We start from the raw sequence: 19853 nt of genomic DNA, 5'->3' as shown, positions 1-19853 counted from the left end.
GTAGGTACCATCTGTCGCAGAGGCTGGCTGCCGCACTGTCAGTAAAATTCTCTCTCTCTCCCAACTTCATAAAAAGTGCAGTAAACTTAATCAATATTTGGTGTGAGCAAATATTTATTGTCTTCATTGATTCCAGGGGTATTTCTCAATACCCTAATTGATGCTTCCTCGTTTTCTTGTTCCTCCATCCTTTAACACCCATTACCTGGAAAACAATCAAAGTCCACCATCATGAAGGATGTATCCTTTCTCTAAATGCACTCTGAGGAGGTGAGGATGGAGGACAGGATGAGGATGTTGTATTACTAACTTACACCCTGTCAACACCGGACAATGCAGCGTTTTGAGGCTGTCTAAACTGAAAGTGTTTTTTTTTTTTTTTTTATGTGGCCAGACTAGATTTTTTATTTTATTTTTTTCTGTACAGACTGCAGTTGCTTTTACTAGTATGTCCACATTGGTTGTCATAGTAATGCCGCAAACTTGTGGAGGTTCACCATGTGTGAGACTTTAGCAATGGATGTTTCGCCATTGATTGAGGGCAGTATCCAAATCTGAATACGTGCTTGGTGGAACATGGAGAATCTCAGCTCGTCCAGCGAGATTGCTAATGTTCAGGTATGTACATTACTTCTTTGGGCAACGAGGCTACACCTGGAAGCAGCAGGGCTGCAACTAGACGTGGCACATACTGTCAATGGAAGCAAGACTTAGGAGGAATCTCCAGGGTTTTATACTCTCGATGACATCATGGTTGAGGGATGCGTTCTGTCGTGCGTTTCATCCAATAGCAGTTGAGAGTTTGATCCTTCAGAATTCCACACCTAGGTGTAAAGTGAGCAAGGCTTGATGGGATCTGTAGTCTGTTTGGACTCCCTTTGTTTGATTTTGGCACTGTTTGTGTTATCATGCTTTGAGTATTCGTACAGGCCTGAGTCAGGCTTTATGACTGTATGTAGGCCTGCCTTTGTCTCCTATCTGAGCACGAGGCCCAACAACATGAACTCCGATCCATTCAGACTGAGATGCATTAACAAAAATTTTATTTTAATGGGATTTCAAATCACCTACGGATTTTGTGTGTTCTCTCCTGTTCAGACTCAAAAAAAACTAAACTGATATCTATTTGATAGGCCAAAAAAAAAAAAAAAGAAAAAAAAAGATTTTTGCTGCCTGTTTGAACAAAGGTTTAAGATTCTGCTATGTCATCATAAATTGACATCCATCAGTGAAAATTTGTTTGCTGTAACATTAACCTTTATCAGAATCAGAATCAGCTTTATTGCCAAGTATGCTTACACATACAAGAAATTTGTCTTGGTGACAGGAGCTTCCAGTGTACAACAATACAAAAACAATACAAAAACAGCAGCAAGACATAGATAATAATAAAAAAGTAAAAAGAAAACTAATTATACACATATGTACAGACACACACATACACATGAGTAGTGCAAATCTAATACAATCTGTTATGTACAGTGCAAATGTTTTTTTTTTTTTTTTCAGAGGAATGAAATGGCAGAAGAGGTTGGGTGTGTTGAATAAATATAAGAAAGACTAAACTGTGAATTGCACATAGTTATTGTTCAATGGGGCAATTTAACTGTTCATGAGATGGATAGCCTGAGGGAAAAAACTGTTCCTGTGCCTGACGGTTCTGGTGCTTTATTAGCAAAAAAAGAGCATTTTACCCTAACCAGTGTCTTTCAACCACAGCATGAACACACAATTAATCTTGTTAGTACATCTGTAGTCCAAATAATTAAGTAATTAATGGCCGGGAGCAAGTCATTTGTATACAGTTCATGGACATTAAAACACAATCTATTCTCTGTTATGCTAAAGTACTGCTGCCCTTCTGAAGTTACAAACATAATGCTTTTAGGAGAGAAAATAGTTTGGGTCCCGTTGCCTTCTTCACTGAAGTTGAATCATCTGCTGACTTCCAGTATGTTGCCCTTAGAATACTAGAATACTAATAACTATCTTCTTTGTGGGGATATCAATGTCAGGGGCTGTGCTTGAGATTGGAGGTATGCAATCTTCTTCAGCTTCTGAGGGATCATGCAGGGTGAGCTTAATATAGGAGCTTCCCCGGAACTACGAGGAATCATATTCCAACGGAAATCTTTCAATAATCAGTGGCTTGCACAGAGAACCAACAAACCATCCAAAATAATTGCCCTGTAAAGCACTAATATGCAGTTACAGTATTAGAAATTCAGCAAAGCCTGGAGCCTCCATATGACTATTTCGCTTCATATAGAAATAATGAGCCATTTGCAATTTTTTTTAAATGAAGTATTTGCATACCAAATTTTTGTATAACACACCATTAATCCAGCCTGTGTTCAGAACTACATTCAACTGTTTCATTCATTATAACTACTTTACTAGTCACCGCTTAGAACCTCTTTCCAAACCCCACTCCTATTCAGCATGACAATTTACAAATATGGATTTTCTGCTAATTATACTAAGTGTGTTTGAAATAATCCTTATGCCCTGAAGAGTCTTTGCTCCAATTGTTCTAAGTGTAACTACTTTTTGGGATGACAGCAGTACACTGATCTGAGAGAGGAAAGTTGTGCAGCCATAAGGCAGAACTGTGAATTTACTGAATCTGACATTTTTTTTTTTTTTTTTTCTTGTCTCCTATCTCACAACCAGCTCTTTTTGTAATCTATGTTGTGTTTTCACTCTGAAATTCCTTCATGGCTAGGCCCACACCCGTAGAACTCTAAGAAAACATCTGCATACTTAGCAAAATACGAACACCTGTCATTCACAAAATTCTACACACCCCCAGCCCCTTGCAAGTTTATTTACTTTTCCTCAACAGCAGCTTGAATAAATGTTGTTAATTTATAATTAGTCATGTGACTGCATTAGGTAATATGGTATTTCACTGTAATTAACATCCACAATATTGTTATTGTTGGCAATTAAAAATACCATAAATAATTCTAGAATATCTTTTAGCCAAATTGTTTAGATTTTTCTGATTGAACCGTATTTATTTATTTATTTAATTATTTTTAATCAACCAATCAAGATTCAAAACACTGCTTGTACAGTTGAAATCAGAATATTACATACACAATTTTTTTAACCACTCCACAGATTGCATATTCGCAAACTATAGTTTTGGCAAGTCATTTAGGACATCTACTTTGTGCATGACACGAGTAATATTTCCAACAATTGTTTACAGACAGACTGTTTAACTTTTAATTGACTATATCATAATTCCAATGGGTCAGAAGTTTACATACACTAAGTTAACTGTGCCTTTAAGCAGCTTGGAAAATTCCAGAAAATGATGTCAAGCCTTTAGGCAATTAGCCAATTATCTTCTGATAGGCTAATTGGAGTCAATTGGAGGTGTAACTGTGGATGTATTTTAAGGCCTACCTTCAAACTCAGTGCCTCTTTGCTTGACATCATGGGAAAATCAAAAGAAATCAGCCAAGACATCAGAATAAATATTGTGGACCTCCACAAGTCTGTTTCATCCTTGGGAGCAATTTCCAAATGCCTGAAGGTGCCACATTCATCTGTACAAACAATAATAAGCAAGTATAAACACCACGGACCACGCAGCCATCATAACGCTCAGGATGGACACGCATTCTGTCTCCTAGAGATGAACGTAGTTTGGTGCGAAAAGTGCAAATCAATCCCAGAACAACAGCAAAGGACCTTGTGATGATTCTGGAAGAAACAGGTAGACAAGTATCTATATCCACAGTAAAATGAGTCCTATATCGACATAACCTGAAAGGCTGCTCAGCAAGGAAGAAGCCACTGCTCCAAAACTTCCATAAAAAAGCCAGACTACAGTTTGCAAGTGCAAATGTGGACAAAGATCTTACTTGTTGGAGAAATGTCCACTGGTCTGATGAAACAAAAACGTAACTTTTTGGCTGTAATGACCATTGTTATGTATGGAGGAAAAAGGGTGAGGCTTGCAAACTGAAGAACACCATCCCAACCGTGAAGCATGGGGGTGGCAGCATCATGTTGTGGGGGTGCTTTGCTGCAGTAGGTACTGGTGCACTTCACAAAATAGATGGCATCATGAGGAAATAAAACTATGTGGATATATTGAAGCAACATCTCAAGACATCAGCAAGGAAGTTAAAGCTCAGTCGCAAATGGGTCTGCCAAATGGACAATGACCCCAAGCATACCTCCAAAGTTGTGGGAAAATGGCTTAAGAAAAACAAAGTCAAGGTATTGGAGTGACCATCACAAAGCCCTGACCTCAATCCAATAGAAAATGTTTGTGCAGAACTGAAAAATCATGTGCAAGCAAGGAGGCCTACAAACCTGACTCAGTTACACCAGTTCTATCTGGAGGAATGGGCCAAAATTCCAGCAAATTATTGTGAGAAGCTTGTGGAAGGCTACCCAAAACATTTGACCCAAGTTAAACAATTTAAAGGCAATGCTATCAAATACTAACAAAGTGTATGTAAACTTCTGACCCACTGGGAATGTGATGAAAGAAATAAAATCTGAAATAAATAATTCTCTCTACTATAATTCTGACATTTCACATTCTTAAAATAAAGTAGTGACCTAACTGACCCAAGTTAGGGAACGTTTTCTACGATTAAATGTCAGGAATTGTGAAAAACTGAGTTTAAACGTATTTGGCTAAGGCGTATGTAAACTTCTGACTTCAACTGTATGTGGCATAAATGACACATGCGCACTCTGATGTAAACAAAACCAACATGTACCAGAAGCATGTCTGGAGGAGGAATGTAAATGACCATTTATACGCCTTCTAAAATGGTTAAGTCGGAAGTGTCGAAGTATTTTGGGTTCCAAAAAATGAAGAGGGATTTTTGGTTGAAGATGGTTTTCCTTTGTGTAAAACATGTAGCAGAAAAGTGGCAGTGAAACACTAAGCTCTCCAACATGTTTGCTCATCTGCGGGACAGTCATCCAGTGCAATTCAGCGAGAAAAATGGTAGTTGTGATAGTTTTTCCAAACTAATTTTGGAAACTGAGAGACAACACTCTAAGAGACAACTAGCTTAGTGACAGCTAAGATGACAAAGAAAGTGAACTGTTGTTGCCATTTGCAGATAATATGTAGTTTGCTTTCAAGTGGCCAGAGTGTAGTTTGCTAAATCTCTGCTAGCTGCTCAGTAACGTTTGCTTCTAGTAGTAACAACTAAAATACAGTTGTAACCAGTTAATACTAAGTCCTGTAATTAATAATGGCAATGTGGCACAATAATGATTTCAATATTATGTTTAATTGTACGTTGCCATACAGTGTGAGGGAATTTGCAGTTGTTTAATTTGTAGCTAGCGTCTAGCTATATTTTAGAAACTGGCTTGCTATCAAGAAAAAACATGTATACTATTGTTGTAGCTGATTTGTTTTTTTAATGTTCATGGTTCTTTTAAATGTTCTTTGTTATCTGTTAATTTAAATGGCAATTTTATTATTGAAAAAAGTCATTAAAATTGTAATAACGAGCAACAAAGTTTGTTTATCTTTCAACACTTTTTTTTGTAATGTATTTCAATACCATGATAGTACCGTATACCGAGATAAAAGCTTCAGCAATTGTCATGATGTGAGAATTTTATACCGTCACATGCCTATTTATAATGTATTTTTTTTTATATTTTTTGTCTAATTTGATAATGCTATCAGCTAAGGTTATCATGATACTAAAATTCCAGTAGTCAGTACCAATACTACTGATATTTCATGATTCTTGATATCAATTTTAATGCCACAACAAAAAATAATATGCAATTAATCACATTAAGTTAAATATGAATGTAAATATTAACAAATTTTATTAAAACAATGGCATGCATACTTCAAGTATGTCTTAAGTAAAGAATGAGTAAATTTTACTACTCATGAGTCTCAAGACAGGTAAATGGTCAGAAATAAATTGAATTACAAAGAAACTAATTACAAGCAGTAGAACAAAGATAAAACAGTGTTTTTCAGTTCACAGTATCGAAATATAGAAGGCTTATTTAAGCTACTACAGTTATCCAGCCAAGAGCAGTCAGTAGTTTTTATCTTTCTCTTGACAAAATTGCTGTTTGAGTAATATTAACAGCTTAATAGACAGCGGCAAATCTTTTAGGCTACATTTACACGGCAAATCCTAATGCATAGATGCAATATTTTGACACATATCCAATTTTTGTCCTGCTTGAATAAATTCACTTAAGACAAAATGGGCCTTTTGACCAAGACTGACCAAGCATTTAAATGTTCACTTGCATAGCCACATTACTGCAAGTGCTCTTCATAGAGCATGTGAGCATTTTAAAGCAGCCACCTGTCAGTCATACAGCATGGGTAACAAATTAAGTTGGTAATCTGTGCTTTCAATACTTTAGAAAGACAGTATTGTTACATTTTGATTTATTTTAGTCTTGACTTGGTACCAAAACACTGGTTATTTTGATGTTCCAACTTTTAGCTACCAATGTGAGTGTAGTACTCTCAGCAATCTTAAATTTTTTTCCATATTTAAATTCATTCTGCAGATTTTGTGCAACAAACAGTGCAGAAAACATAGAAAAGACTGCCGATTCAGTGTGGGACTACTCTTTGCTAAATAACTAATCTTTACCCTTTCAGTGTGAAGCAGTGCACATGGTTAGTGGTTGCATACCATGACCGAGATGTGCAGGATACGAAGTTCCTCCTCTGCAGAGTCACTAGCAGGGTAAGATGTGGCCGCTGGGCCAGGCAAATTCTGATTGCCATCCTGATGGTGGATGTGGAAAAGCAAAGTACCATTTTCCAACCATTGCTGCCTCCAGCGCACCAGTGGAATGTCCTCCGAGTTCCCAGAGATCTCTGTCAGCACAAACAGAATAAAAAAACAACTTAGAATGATGAAGTTAAAAGCTACTTGTATATACTGTATAAGAATCAGTTCTCCAAAAACATATAATTGATTTATGATTAGTCATCATATAATTTATGATCATAAGTTTGTTCTGATGGTAAGTTTGTGGACCATTTGTGGACGATGACATATTGGCAGGGTAAATCTAGCCTTTTTCTCTCTCTTAATGAACATTATTTATGGTATATTTATATCACTTTGTGTTAAATTACACATAAATAAATAAATAAATAAAAAAGAAAGAAAGAAAGAAAGAAACTCAGCAAACCAGTAAATGCAGTGGAGTTTCAAATACATCTGCTGAGGCAGTGACAGCAAATTTGGCACCTTACTCTCTTTTGACTGCCATAATCCATCTCTCTTTATTTTGTTCCCCCCTATTTTAGAAAGTCAAGAAAACATAATAGCATGCCTTTTTTTTTTCTTATGCTGTTGGAGTAAAAGGGAACACTAATAACATTTGGTATGGTCTCCAATTCACCATGGTCACTTCAACCAGAAATGTGAATTGTACATTTACATTTACATTTAGTAATGTAGCAGATGCTTTTATCCAAAGCGACTTACAAATAAGACACATAGCAAGCAATTTGTCATGCAAAGTTTAACAACATCTGCAGTATAGGACTGCTATGTTCTCACAGTGGCTGGAGTAGTAAAGATGCTAATATAGAAGGAAGAGACAGAGAAGGAATTTATTTTATTTTTTATTTTTTTTGTACATTAAGTTCAGGTTAAGTGCAGTAGTAAGTGCAATTAGTGTGGTTTGGTTAAGTGCTCATGGAACAGACGTGTTTTCAGCTGTTTTTTTTTTTTGTTTTTTTTTATGTTGAGAAGGTAACAGCAGATCATGATGATGTTGGAAGTTCATTCCACCAGAGAGGAGCAGAGAAAATGAACTATCGTGAAATAGACTTTGAGCCTCTTTGTGATGGGACCACCAGGTGCTGCTCGTTCATAGACCGCAGAGAGCGTGTTGGAGCACAGACCTGAAGAAGTGAATTGAAGTAAGAGGGTGTGGTTCCATTGGCTGTCCTGAAAGCCAAAGTCAAAGCTTTGAATTTGATGCGGGCAGCTACAGGTAGCCAGTGGAGTGAAATCAAGAGTTGAGTGACTTCAGCCCTTTTTGGCTGATTGAAGACCTGGCGTGCTGCTGCATTCTGGATCATCTGCAGTGGCTTAACTGTGTTAGCTGGAAGGCCAGCCAACAGAGCAATGCAGTAGTCCAGTCTTGAAATGACCAGAGCTTGGACCAGGAGCTGTATAGCATATTCAGACAGGAAAGGTCTGATTTTCCTGATGTTGTAAAGTGTGAATCTATTTAAAAATGTGTATTTTTTAAATTAATTTTATTAATCAGTAAAATAAAGCTAAATGTGTTTTTGAAATAAAACTGACCTTCTATATAAACCTCAACATGTGTGGACTTCATGTGTAACAAAAGTCTTGGTACATACATTGAGCAGTGTGTAATGGTTTGCAGGCAAAATCAGAAATGTTTCTGTCATGCAAATATACACAGTATGCTGTGACTATACATTATTAATATCACTCCTAACATGTTTAGCAGTATCAAAGCAATCCCTCTGGCATTCATACTTCACTTTAGAAATATACATGATCATTTTAAACAGTCTTAGGTCTGGTTAATGTATGTAGAGGCAGACGACTAGGACACATCAAGGCAAATATATACATTAATAGGAAGGGTATTACTGAATGTTACATTATCACAGGATTTAGACAGAGAAATTAAAGAAAGGGCCTTCCTCCTATTCTAATCAGATGTGAGTTTTACAGCACAAAGCAAACTGAACATATGTTCTTGACATTGAATAAACTCTTTCTGACATATAAGGACAGAGGTTTTTGATAAGGCTTTGAAATTGAGCAACTTGTCATTTTATGACAGTTTATTGAATTATGGGCAGGGTAGTATACTGAAAATATGTTATTCATTTTTAATGAATGTTCTAGAATTCTCTTTTTTGTTTGTGTGGTTAAGCATTTGTTCTTTAACATGGTAATGTGCTCCTAAAACAAATTAAAAAAAAGAAAAACTGGTAACCTGTGCAGCCACATATGCATTATTAATATTTTACACAAAGGAGAGTCAGACAACTTTTTAAAACAAACAAGACTGCAAATTGGAGGAGAACCCCTGACCCACTTTCCGAGTTGTATATTCACAAGCACAAGCTTAAGTGACTCTGCACTTTATCATCACTAGACTTAAGAATCCTACAGGCCCAGTGTAGAATGACACTTTTATTAATGAAACAACACACGTGACACAATACTAACAAAAGCATATTACAAGAATAAATTACTGCTGTTTGCATGTTTCTGTGTTTATTCTGATATTAATGTAACCCTTAAATGCATGGGTGTTTCGCCAAACATTTTTAAATACTTGGGTCTATAGAGACCTGGCACCTACTGTACTGTATATCTATCACAAGTTGAACTACAAAATGCCCAGATAGTTAGTGTCAATTTTTTAAACATTTAGAACAAGACAATTAGAAAATAATACAACAGAATACATTCTGATATATTTTGATGTTTTATTTTTCATATATCAAAGAGATAAGGCAACAAATATAGAACAGGATTTATTACTTCTACAATGAAATTCCATGAGATGCAACTGGCAGTCAAACACATACTGAACTACACATAAGCTACACTGCTACACTTTCTCAGGCATTTTTTTTTTTTTTACTCTAAATAGATGCACAACTTACATAATTTCATTAGTACACCCAGATATAAAATAGCCAAAATTATACTGTTCATGTGTTACAATTGCTATAGTTTACTTCCACTTCCACTGCCACGTTGAGTAAGAAATAGCATGTATAATATGTGTGTACATAATGGGTGTAGTGATCCATCGATCTGGATGGATGCACTGATCAAATAACCAACGATGTGATGTCATCGATGTAACATCAATGTATATATTTTTTTAAGATTAATCTATATTTTGACACTCTAATGCCAGCCACGACCGTACGCATTTCTGTCAGATGATGCAGCAACCTTATTATATTCATCTAGCTTTATAAGCACTAAATATGCTTCTCATGTGCGACAAGGATGTGTGCAGAGTGATTGAAGCCTGAAGATGAGCTCTGCTCTATCCATGCACACACATCAACCAGGCTTCCCTTGAAATGTGAGCTCCGGTGACAGGATAGCGCAAAATGGCTCACATGCGCAGTTAAATCAGGCTTCACTCAATAACGTGGCGCATTCAACACATTTGAATTCTACATGAGAATTTCCTATTTTAAAGTGCTATGGAGAAATTCAACCATGTCAAATGGCTAGACAGCCCCGGCATTCTGAACAGAACTGACGAGGGAAAGAGAAAACACATGCTCTGCACCAACATCAATTCAATGTTCATCAAACGATTGATGATTACATGCATTGGATTTTGTTTTAATATTTTTTATTTTTCTGTATATATATATATATATATATATATATATATATATATATATATATATATATATATATTTTTTTTTTTTTTTTTTTTTTTTTTCAGAAATTGAAGTACCTTTTTTGTTGTTGATGTCCCAATGTGGATACTGGATTTGCACTTTTAAAAAATTCAAATTATGTTTTGGTTGCATTTGTGAGATAATAAATGTAACTGATTGTGTAAAATAGGCAAATAATATTGTTATACTGATCGCAGACCCCTGAATAGAATTGAAATTGCATCATGGTAGACTTTGAGGTATCGGCAAACATCGGATCCATGGCTAAGAGAATTTATATAAGATTATATCGTGATGAAACTTGTGATTTACTCCCATTGTAGACGCATGTGGAATAGAGATAATTCACCATTGTCAAACAGAAAATCAATGTGATTTAGTCATTTGTATGAATATAGCCCTCATGTGTCTTGTAATAAACAAAGAAACATATCCTTGAAAAAAAAAGATTTATGGAAGTGCAAAAAAAACAAAACACTATTACATATTTAGGGTATTTAATGACCCTATACACTTTTGGTAATAAAGCTGTTATATATATATATATACAGTTGTGTTCAAAATTGTGCATAGCCTTGGAGAAATGGTAATATATGTACCATTTTTAAAGAAAACATAAGTGGGCAGTCAAAACACATTTCTTTTATTTCTTATGGGATTCATATTCAACTGTACGTCATAACAGAATGGCACAATCATAAAACAAAACATGGCAACAAAGAAAAAAATGAAATGACCCCTGTTCAAAAGTCTGCAAACCCTTAGTTCTTAATACTGTGTATTGCCCCCTTTAGCATCAATGACAGCATGCAGTCTTTTGTAATAGTTGTCTATGAGGCCCCAAATTCTTGCAGGTGGTATAGCTGCCCATTCATCCACTGGAGGGTCAACTTGGCCTTGTGCTTAGGGTCATTGTCATGCTGGAAAGTCCAAGAGCATCCCATGCGCAGCTTTCGTGCAGAAGAATGCAAATTGTCTGCCAGTATTTTCTGATGACATGCAGCATTCATCTTGCCATCAATTTTCACAAGATTCCCCGTGCCTTTAGAGCCCACACACCCCCAAAACATCAGTGAGCCACCACCATGCTTCACAGTGGGGATGGTATTCTTTTCACTATAGGCCTTGTTGACCCCTATCCAAACATAGCGCTTATGGTTGTGACCATAAAGCTCTATTTTGGTCTCTTCACTCCAAATTACAGTGTGCCAGAAGCTGTGAGGCGTATCAAGGTGTTGTCTGGCATATTGTAACCAGGCTTTTTTGTGGCATTGGTGCAGTAAAGGTGTCTTTCTGGCAACTCGACCATGCAGCTCATTTTTGTTCAAGTATCGTCGTATTGTGCTCCTTGAAACAACCACACTGTCTTTTTCCAGAGCAGCCTGTATTTCTCCTGAGGTTACTTGAGGGTTTTTCTTTGTATCCCGAACAATTCTTCTGGCAGTTGTGGCTGAAATCTTTCTTGGTCTACCTGATCTTGGCTTGGTATCAAGAGATCCCCAAATTCCCCACTTCTTAATAAGTGATTGAACAGTACTGACTGGCATTTTCAAGGCTTTGGATATCTTTTTATATCCTTTTCCATCTTTATAAAGTTACATTACCTTGTTACGCAGGTCTTTTGACAGTTCTTTTCTGCTCCCCATGGCTCAGTATCTAGCCTGCTCAGTGCATCCACGTGAGAGCAAACAAACTCATTGACTATTTATTCACAGACACTAATTGCAATTTAAAAAGCCACAGGTGTGGGATATTAACCTTTAATTTAAACCTGTGTGTGTCACCTTGTGTGTCTGTAACAAGGCCAAACATTCAAAGGTATGTAAACTTTTGATCAGGGCCATTTGGGTGATTTCTGTTATCATTATGATTTAAAAAGGAGCCAAACAATTATGTGATAATAAATGGCTTCATATGATCACTACCCTTAAATAAAAGACAGTTTTTTTTTGCATGATCATTCATATTTTCAAAATCAGTGCCAAAATTACAAAATTTTTGCCAGGGTATGCAAACTTTTGAACACAACTGTATATATATATATATATATATATATATATATATATATATATATATATATATATATATATATATATATATAATATCTGTACACTATTCAGAAGAGAAAGGGTACAGGGGGAGGAATGAGGTCCCGGGTCACTAAAGACCAGAATTATGAATTAAAGGGTTAATTTTACATAAATTATTTTTTAATTTTATTCATAAAAATTAAATAATTCTTCATCAAAACATGAATGAATAAAACAAAATAAATAATGCAACAGTTACATTTAATTAACATTTTAATTAGCTGTGGTTTGGAAAAGCTGGCTAGGGTGTTTGCCGTCACCTCATGTTTATAATGCAGTTACAACAGAGGCTAACATTTCAAAAAGCAGAGAGTAGCTTCCTGACGTTGTGAGGGAATTACATTTTACTGTAAAGAGCTACTATCACAATGTCTCTGAACACCCTAAAATATACTATTTTAGACAATAGTTTTTGAACAGATTCATACAGGCTGAAGGACTAATGTTAAAATAGGCTTTTGTGCTCAATAGACTGAGGCATTGGTTTTATGCCCATGATCGCTACAAGCATAGGCAATTAAGTTGTAATTACCATTGTCTGAGATTAGGCACACTGTGCTTCTGCAAAGGAAAACCTCTGCATTGTAACCAATAGGGATGTGCCCGAACCACACTGTGATTTCAGATCAGATGGGCATGGTCTCGACTCCATTTGCAGTCTCTGTTAATTGTTTGCGTCTGGAGCTTGTCAAGTGTAACATTAATTGAGATACGACATCATATACACGTTCCATTTCTTGAAATGTCTATGTCAATGTATCACACGATTCACACGTGATTCCCATGTATTTATTTATAGCCTAAACCTGAATGCGATGTTAAATTCCTGACCTGAAGTGATGATATAACGTCAGAGCCCGAATATCCATCTCTTAAAGTTGACCACATTTATATCCACATCAGCGATTAAGGTTATTATCTGGTTAAGACTTTATTCAGAAAAAAAGTTAAAATGCTCCATAAAGGTTTAAATGCTCCATACTGTATTCATCTATTAGGAATATTCCTCGTTATGTAAAACGAAGAAACTGAAACTCCATCTTTTTTTCCTTCTTCTTCTTTAAACTGTGCTAAATTTGAAAATGTTAAGTGTTCTTGAACTTTGGTAAGGCGCTATATAAATGTAACATTATTATTATTATTATTATTATTTAACTAAATAATGGTGTCCTATCGTAAAAATTCCTGATAGACTTACGGGACTTTCACCTGTTTGTAGGCTATATTGTGTAGCAAACTATCTTAAAAAGGGAATTATTTATAATTAATTATAACTGGTTATAATTAATAATAAGTATTTAGATTAGATCTTAGAATTAACTGTAGCAGAATCGATATTACAATTACTTGATCTGTCCGTCCACCGAGCAGACAATATAATTATTTATCAATTCTAGGAAGATTATTTCCTGGCCAAGGAACAATAGCCTTCCTACTTATACAGTGCTAGCAGTAGTTTAGCATGTAGCAAGGAGCAACATTCAGTGACTTTGAATTGTGAGCGGAACACAGAGACAATCAATTGTGAATATAAGGGATTTAATAAATGAAACTATAACTAACATACAAACAAACTAAGCAAAACATACATATATAGAATGAAGGAAAGTAAGGAAAGGAGAAAGAAGAGCAAAGAATGGCAGTATTTCACATCAATTAACCACAACCTAAATGAGAATCATCAGAGGCACAATTAACCTTAAAAGGGGTTCAACTTAAACGCGCATCTAATCAGTTGTAAATGGTTACTTGCATTGGTTTGTTGCTGAATAAGAGTCTTGATGCGGTAGACGAGGTTCTCAACGATTTCTTTAGGAGTGAGTTGAAGAAGTCCACAGCAAATCCACAAAGTTACTTGAAGGTAAACACTGTCAGAAGGTTAAACTCAAGGGGAGAGTTTTGGAGTGTGTTGGTCTCAAGAAGAAGAGTTTTGAGCGATGATTAGTCTGCGTTCTGGAGTTTTAATAGTTCATTGCCGCACCCACTTTGTGGGTGGAGTGGCCAATCAGAGGCATGCATTTTGAGCGGGAGAGACATCCTTTGTCTCCGTTTATGGCCCATTCGCATTTTATTGCTGATCTGGACCGCTAGTGCAGCTTTTAATTCAAAACATAGTAAGAATTGTTCGATGCATTTCACGATCACATGGTGTACATTATTGTGTGAGAAATAAAGAGAAGATCATTTTGATACCAAGAAGGTAACCTCCAGATGATATTAACGCAGAGATACACTCATACACTTGAATATAGGCATTTAACGTCTAACTAATACAAGTAAAGGGTTTTAACTAAGTTAATATAATAAGGGAATATATATACGACACATGCATATAGCAGATACATTTATAACTGCTTACTATGGCCTAAATAGAGAAAATGTCTTTAGGTGTATGTGTGACGTGTATTGGAATTACTGGAGACAGACAACTGCTCTGGTGCCTGGCACGGGGGTCACCCCCCTTTCTGTGGAATGTGTTTGAAGCTTGATGGAGACACTCCAGAGGCGACCTGTTTTAGCATCCTTTTGATAGTGATAAAGACCATCTGCAATTTAGCACCCATATAAATGTAAACGCAGAGGCCCGGTCAGTAATTTATATGCAAATGTCAAAAGGCTAAAAGGGTTTTTTTTTAAACAAAGTGTAATTAGCCATCACTGATCTTACACAGATGTTACAATTTATTTTATTTTAATTTATTTTAATGTTTGAATTTGTATTTAGTATTCACTGCAAAATGTGTGCTTGACATTTCAGATTTTGCTTGACATCTCCTGCCTCCAGAATAATGTTGTTATACATGCACAGACAAAAAAAAAAAACTATCTAATGCAGATATTAATATCTGAAATACCAGGAGAAACCACAACATATTCCACAGTTAATGTAGCCTACAAATTCAGCTTTACCTGGTAAGAAAAAAAAGAATAAAATAATATGTGTTTAATAATAATTGTATTATAATAATAATAATAATAATAATAATAATAATAATAATAAAGTATTATTATTATTATTAGGCTATTATTATGAAAAGGCATATACATATGAACAGATACAGATACAAATACAGATAATGGCTTCGCTGCACACCCCTAGTAAACAATATGGTACAATTATCAGAATTCACAATATTAATTTACATTAAAAAAATAAATAAATAAAATAAAAAATCTTAAAACACAATTTTAAACAGAGCAAATACTTACAAATATTACATGTCAAAATCGCCTGTTGGTTTACTGTCTAATGTTACCATGTGAAAATAAAATGCAGAGAGAAAACATAATACTTAAATATTTCAGAAAAAGATGTAACTGATTGGAACATATACTGTATTATCAGAAAGACTAAAACCAGTATTTTAACCAGCTCAGAAATTAAATAATTGAGCACATCATACATAGTACTAAAATGAATTATATGCCAATGTTAAATTTACAAAATGTCCTAACACACACAAAAGGCAAAGATGTGAACATGAAAAAACTCATGAGACGTCTTGTTCACCGTTGATCAAAGTTTACTTTCACCAGCCTGTTCCAAGGTATATTTCCTCTGATGGTGCCAATTTTCTCCCTGAATGAGAATTCAGGACTGAGCAATCAGTCAAAGTCAGTATTATTTTACAAACCTATCCAACATTCCAAACATTGAGCGCAATGGCTAACAAATGGTAATTTGTTAAGGTTTCAAAGCCATGTTTAATATTTCATGTTGGGCAATTAGCCTTAAATAAGCAAGGAATGTGTGCCTTTAAGGTTAAGAAATCACCTGCTTAGCGCTAACACAATATATATATATATATATATATATATATATATATATATATATATATATTGCCTAGTCGAAGGTCTCCAAAAATTTTGATTGTTTAAGCAAACCATCCAAAGATAAATCATTATTAACAGGAATTATTTTACCTGCTCTTATCCACAAGGACAAAGATATTAATTTGACCCCAACAGGTAAACTGTAACTTAAATATTAAACCTATGCAATTTTCTAATGGCAGCTAGAAGCATATAAATTAAAACAAATCTCAGTGAAACTACGTTTACAGAATCTAATATTTTATAATAATCTCCTTTTTTTGGTGCAAATAGCTCTGGTTTATAAGAAAATAATGTAGGTTATAGTTTTAAATATTGAATATATTCAGCTTTAGTTCTTACAGTTTTCTGTATAACAAAGTTTTTTTTTGTTTAGTATGCATGAATACACTGCAGAAAAAGCTATTCTTAATCAATATCTCTTAGTCTTTGCAGTCTCCAAAAATATCCAAATATCTCTAAAACAAGATAAATTCATGAAAGATAATTTCAGTGAATGCATATTGAATATAAGTGTATTTTGTTTTATTCCATTAGTATTTTTGTTCAATTGCTTGAATTATAAGTTAATACATTTGCATTTAAAATTTAAAAAGTTTTGCATTTAAAACAACTATTGTATAAGATTGAGTGGTTAGCTTCTCTATCTTAAGACAACCCAATTTTAGTTTCAAACTGAAACCAAAAATAATTTTTGTGACGACAGCTAGATTCAGTCCTATACACTTCACTTTGAGAAACTCTATAAATGAGCGTTACCAACCTTCAATGTCACCTGCTATTTTTTAAGCCACTCAGGGTGCTAAATAATGCACACCACACAGGGTAGTAACACATACACACTTTAGAATCTGCTAAACCCAGATTTTTTTCACATTAAATGTTTGAGCACTAAACCTTGAGACTTTGAATGCATTACAAAGAACATGGAGGCACTGAGTGGTAATTGAAGAACCATGCAACACATACTGTGGAGAAGTTGTGGCATCATTTTTATGTGACATTTCTGAGTGCCCATCTGTAGTGGACATCATCAGCTTTATGGTAATTAATTTAATTAACTATTAGCCATTTATCTCTTTTAAATGTTGCTGTATTGACCTAACCATTCTCCATGCCATGATTATTCTCTTAAACTAAACTAAAAAAAAAACAAAAAAAAAAAACAAAAAAAAAAGAAAAAAGTATTTTTGTGCTGCTTGTTCAATTTACTTCATTAAAATGAACTAAAGCAACACAATTCTAGAACACAACTTGATTTCATTGTGTACTATCCATTTACATTTGTAAAATGGAAGTTTACTTAATCCATTGGAGTTGGGACTACATTAATTATTTTTGTGGTATTCTGGGCAGGGGATTTCTATTTCCCAGTATGCTTTGCATGGGACTCGATTCTGAGAGTAAATGTTAAAATTAAGTGTTATTTTATGTGTTTTTGTGCAAGATGAATATAAAGGGGGATACTTGTTAGTGTTTAATGTTTTTTATGTAGAGATTTAGAAGTGTTTCAATTTTGATGGAGTATGGAAAAGATGGAAACCATGAGCATAGGTAGATGTCTGTAACGTTGGCTGGCAACAGGTAGACAAAGAGGCAATGATGAAGTGCAATGAACCCAAGTGCAGTTTATTTACATAAGTGAAATCCAACAACCATAAATCCAAACGTGAAATAAACACAATCATAAACTTGACTAAACTTAACTGAACTTGACATGACTTGGCTTGACTATAAAACTTGACACAAAACGCTGTACACCAACAATGATACATGCAAACAATACTTGACAATGGCAAACTTGAGGGTTAAATACTTGGACATGGGAGAACACATGACAAAGATAACCAATGAACACTAAGAACTCTAAACAAGATAACAAGACTGCTAACAACTTAATGAAACAATGAACCAATGGGGACAAGACACAAGAACATTGGAAACACATGACAAGATCACATGACAAGGAAACAGGGATTAAAATGGCATGGAACAAAAACACATACAACCCTGACAATGTCGCACATAAACTGATTGCTCACTTTGTTCAGCAAATGCTGCGCTAACCATAGCATAGTTACTAAATTATACTCTGTGAATTATACTCATGTATTTAGCATGCTAACATTCACTTTCACTAGTTACTGTAGTACAAAGAAATAAATGTAATTGAGTTACATTGACACATGTAATTTTGTTGAGTTTACCTAATTCAACAAGGTTCTTTCTACACACAGTGTTTGTGTTGAGATTACGTAGTAATTTTAAGTTTAGAAAATGCATGGAACCACTGTCCATAATTGAATCAAATTCAGCCAAAGTGCTATTTTATGAGTGTAGTATCACTCTGTTAAAAAAATAAATAAATAAATAAAATCAAATAATATATATATATATATATATATATATATATATATATATATATATATATATATATATATATATATATATATATATATATATATATATATATATATATATATATATATATATATACATATATATATATATATAAGATTTTAATATTTTAAAAGGATACTTTTGCAGTATATTTACTCAAACGATAAAAGTACTGTAACATTACTGTGTGGAAATTAGCAGCATATTGTTTTATTTATTTTTAAGTGTATTTAATTACTGTTAGTTTGATCTTACCAATATATAAAGTTGGTCTTAAGTGAAATGAATAAAAGTAAAACAAAATTAAGGTCTATTTTCACTTAGTTGCTGTAAAAACTATAGTTTTTTTAGTGTAAATGTAATAGTACATACCTTGCATAAACTGTTAAAAGGTACTGTACTGTAGTATGAATTTATATAATTTTCCTTACTTCTAGTTGCCATAATTCCACAGTACTTTTTAAAGCAGTAGTTTATGTAGTACCATTCTGCTGTACATTCACAATAATTAGTAGTGTCTGAAATCCAGTAATCTCTAGTATATTAACAAATTAACTGTAATAGTATGCTGGCACTTAGGCTCCCAGCATACATTGCAGCATGTAGAAATTATGTGGTTGGACTTTTTTGCTATATATTTATATATAGCAAATTTTTGTTGTCACTTTAGTTACTTGTTTTGTTTACACTGACTCCACCGAAAAAGAGTCAAAACGGCTCAAATGAGGTCACAGCTGTGCATTTTCAGCAAATATAGACTAATATTTGACATGACTCAAAAAAGCTGAATATTACACATTTTAAACACTGCATTTGTGCACTCAGAGAAAATGTTCAAAAACTTAGGTAATGTGACAATGGCAGCTCAATGAGGCTCGTCAGCTAGGCACAACCCTGCTATTGCACTACAGCACAGAGTGCTGTAACCGAGTCTTATCACAAACATTCAGGGGGAGCCACAAAAAGACTTATCACTAGTTTCTTCCTTGTTGGGATGCCGGTAGAGCGTCTGTGCATTCAGTCCTGTGCGTGTAGGTTCCTTCCATTGATCATGTACACCAAGAGGCTAATCTGAGGACACTTCTTTAAACTCTGGGCTCTGCTGA

At 34.6% G+C, this 19853-nt stretch overlaps 1 protein-coding gene across 4 annotated transcripts in view; it reads right to left on the bottom strand.

Moving 5' to 3' along the window:
- The window catches only part of LOC127442213 (astrotactin-1-like), a 481722-nt gene that overhangs the window by 410406 nt on the left and 51463 nt on the right, over nt 1–19853 (bottom strand). For all 4 annotated transcript variants that reach the window (XM_051700073.1, XM_051700074.1, XM_051700076.1 and 1 more), the window contains exon 2: nt 6672–6859. In XM_051700073.1, the coding sequence (XP_051556033.1) occupies nt 6672–6859 (188 nt within the window). The remainder of the gene's footprint in view (nt 1–6671; nt 6860–19853) is intronic.

This window comes from Myxocyprinus asiaticus, chromosome 6 (genome assembly GCF_019703515.2).
Source record: "Myxocyprinus asiaticus isolate MX2 ecotype Aquarium Trade chromosome 6, UBuf_Myxa_2, whole genome shotgun sequence".
Taxonomy (NCBI): domain Eukaryota; kingdom Metazoa; phylum Chordata; class Actinopteri; order Cypriniformes; family Catostomidae; genus Myxocyprinus; species Myxocyprinus asiaticus.
This window is presented reverse-complemented; position numbering and strand designations above follow the sequence as displayed.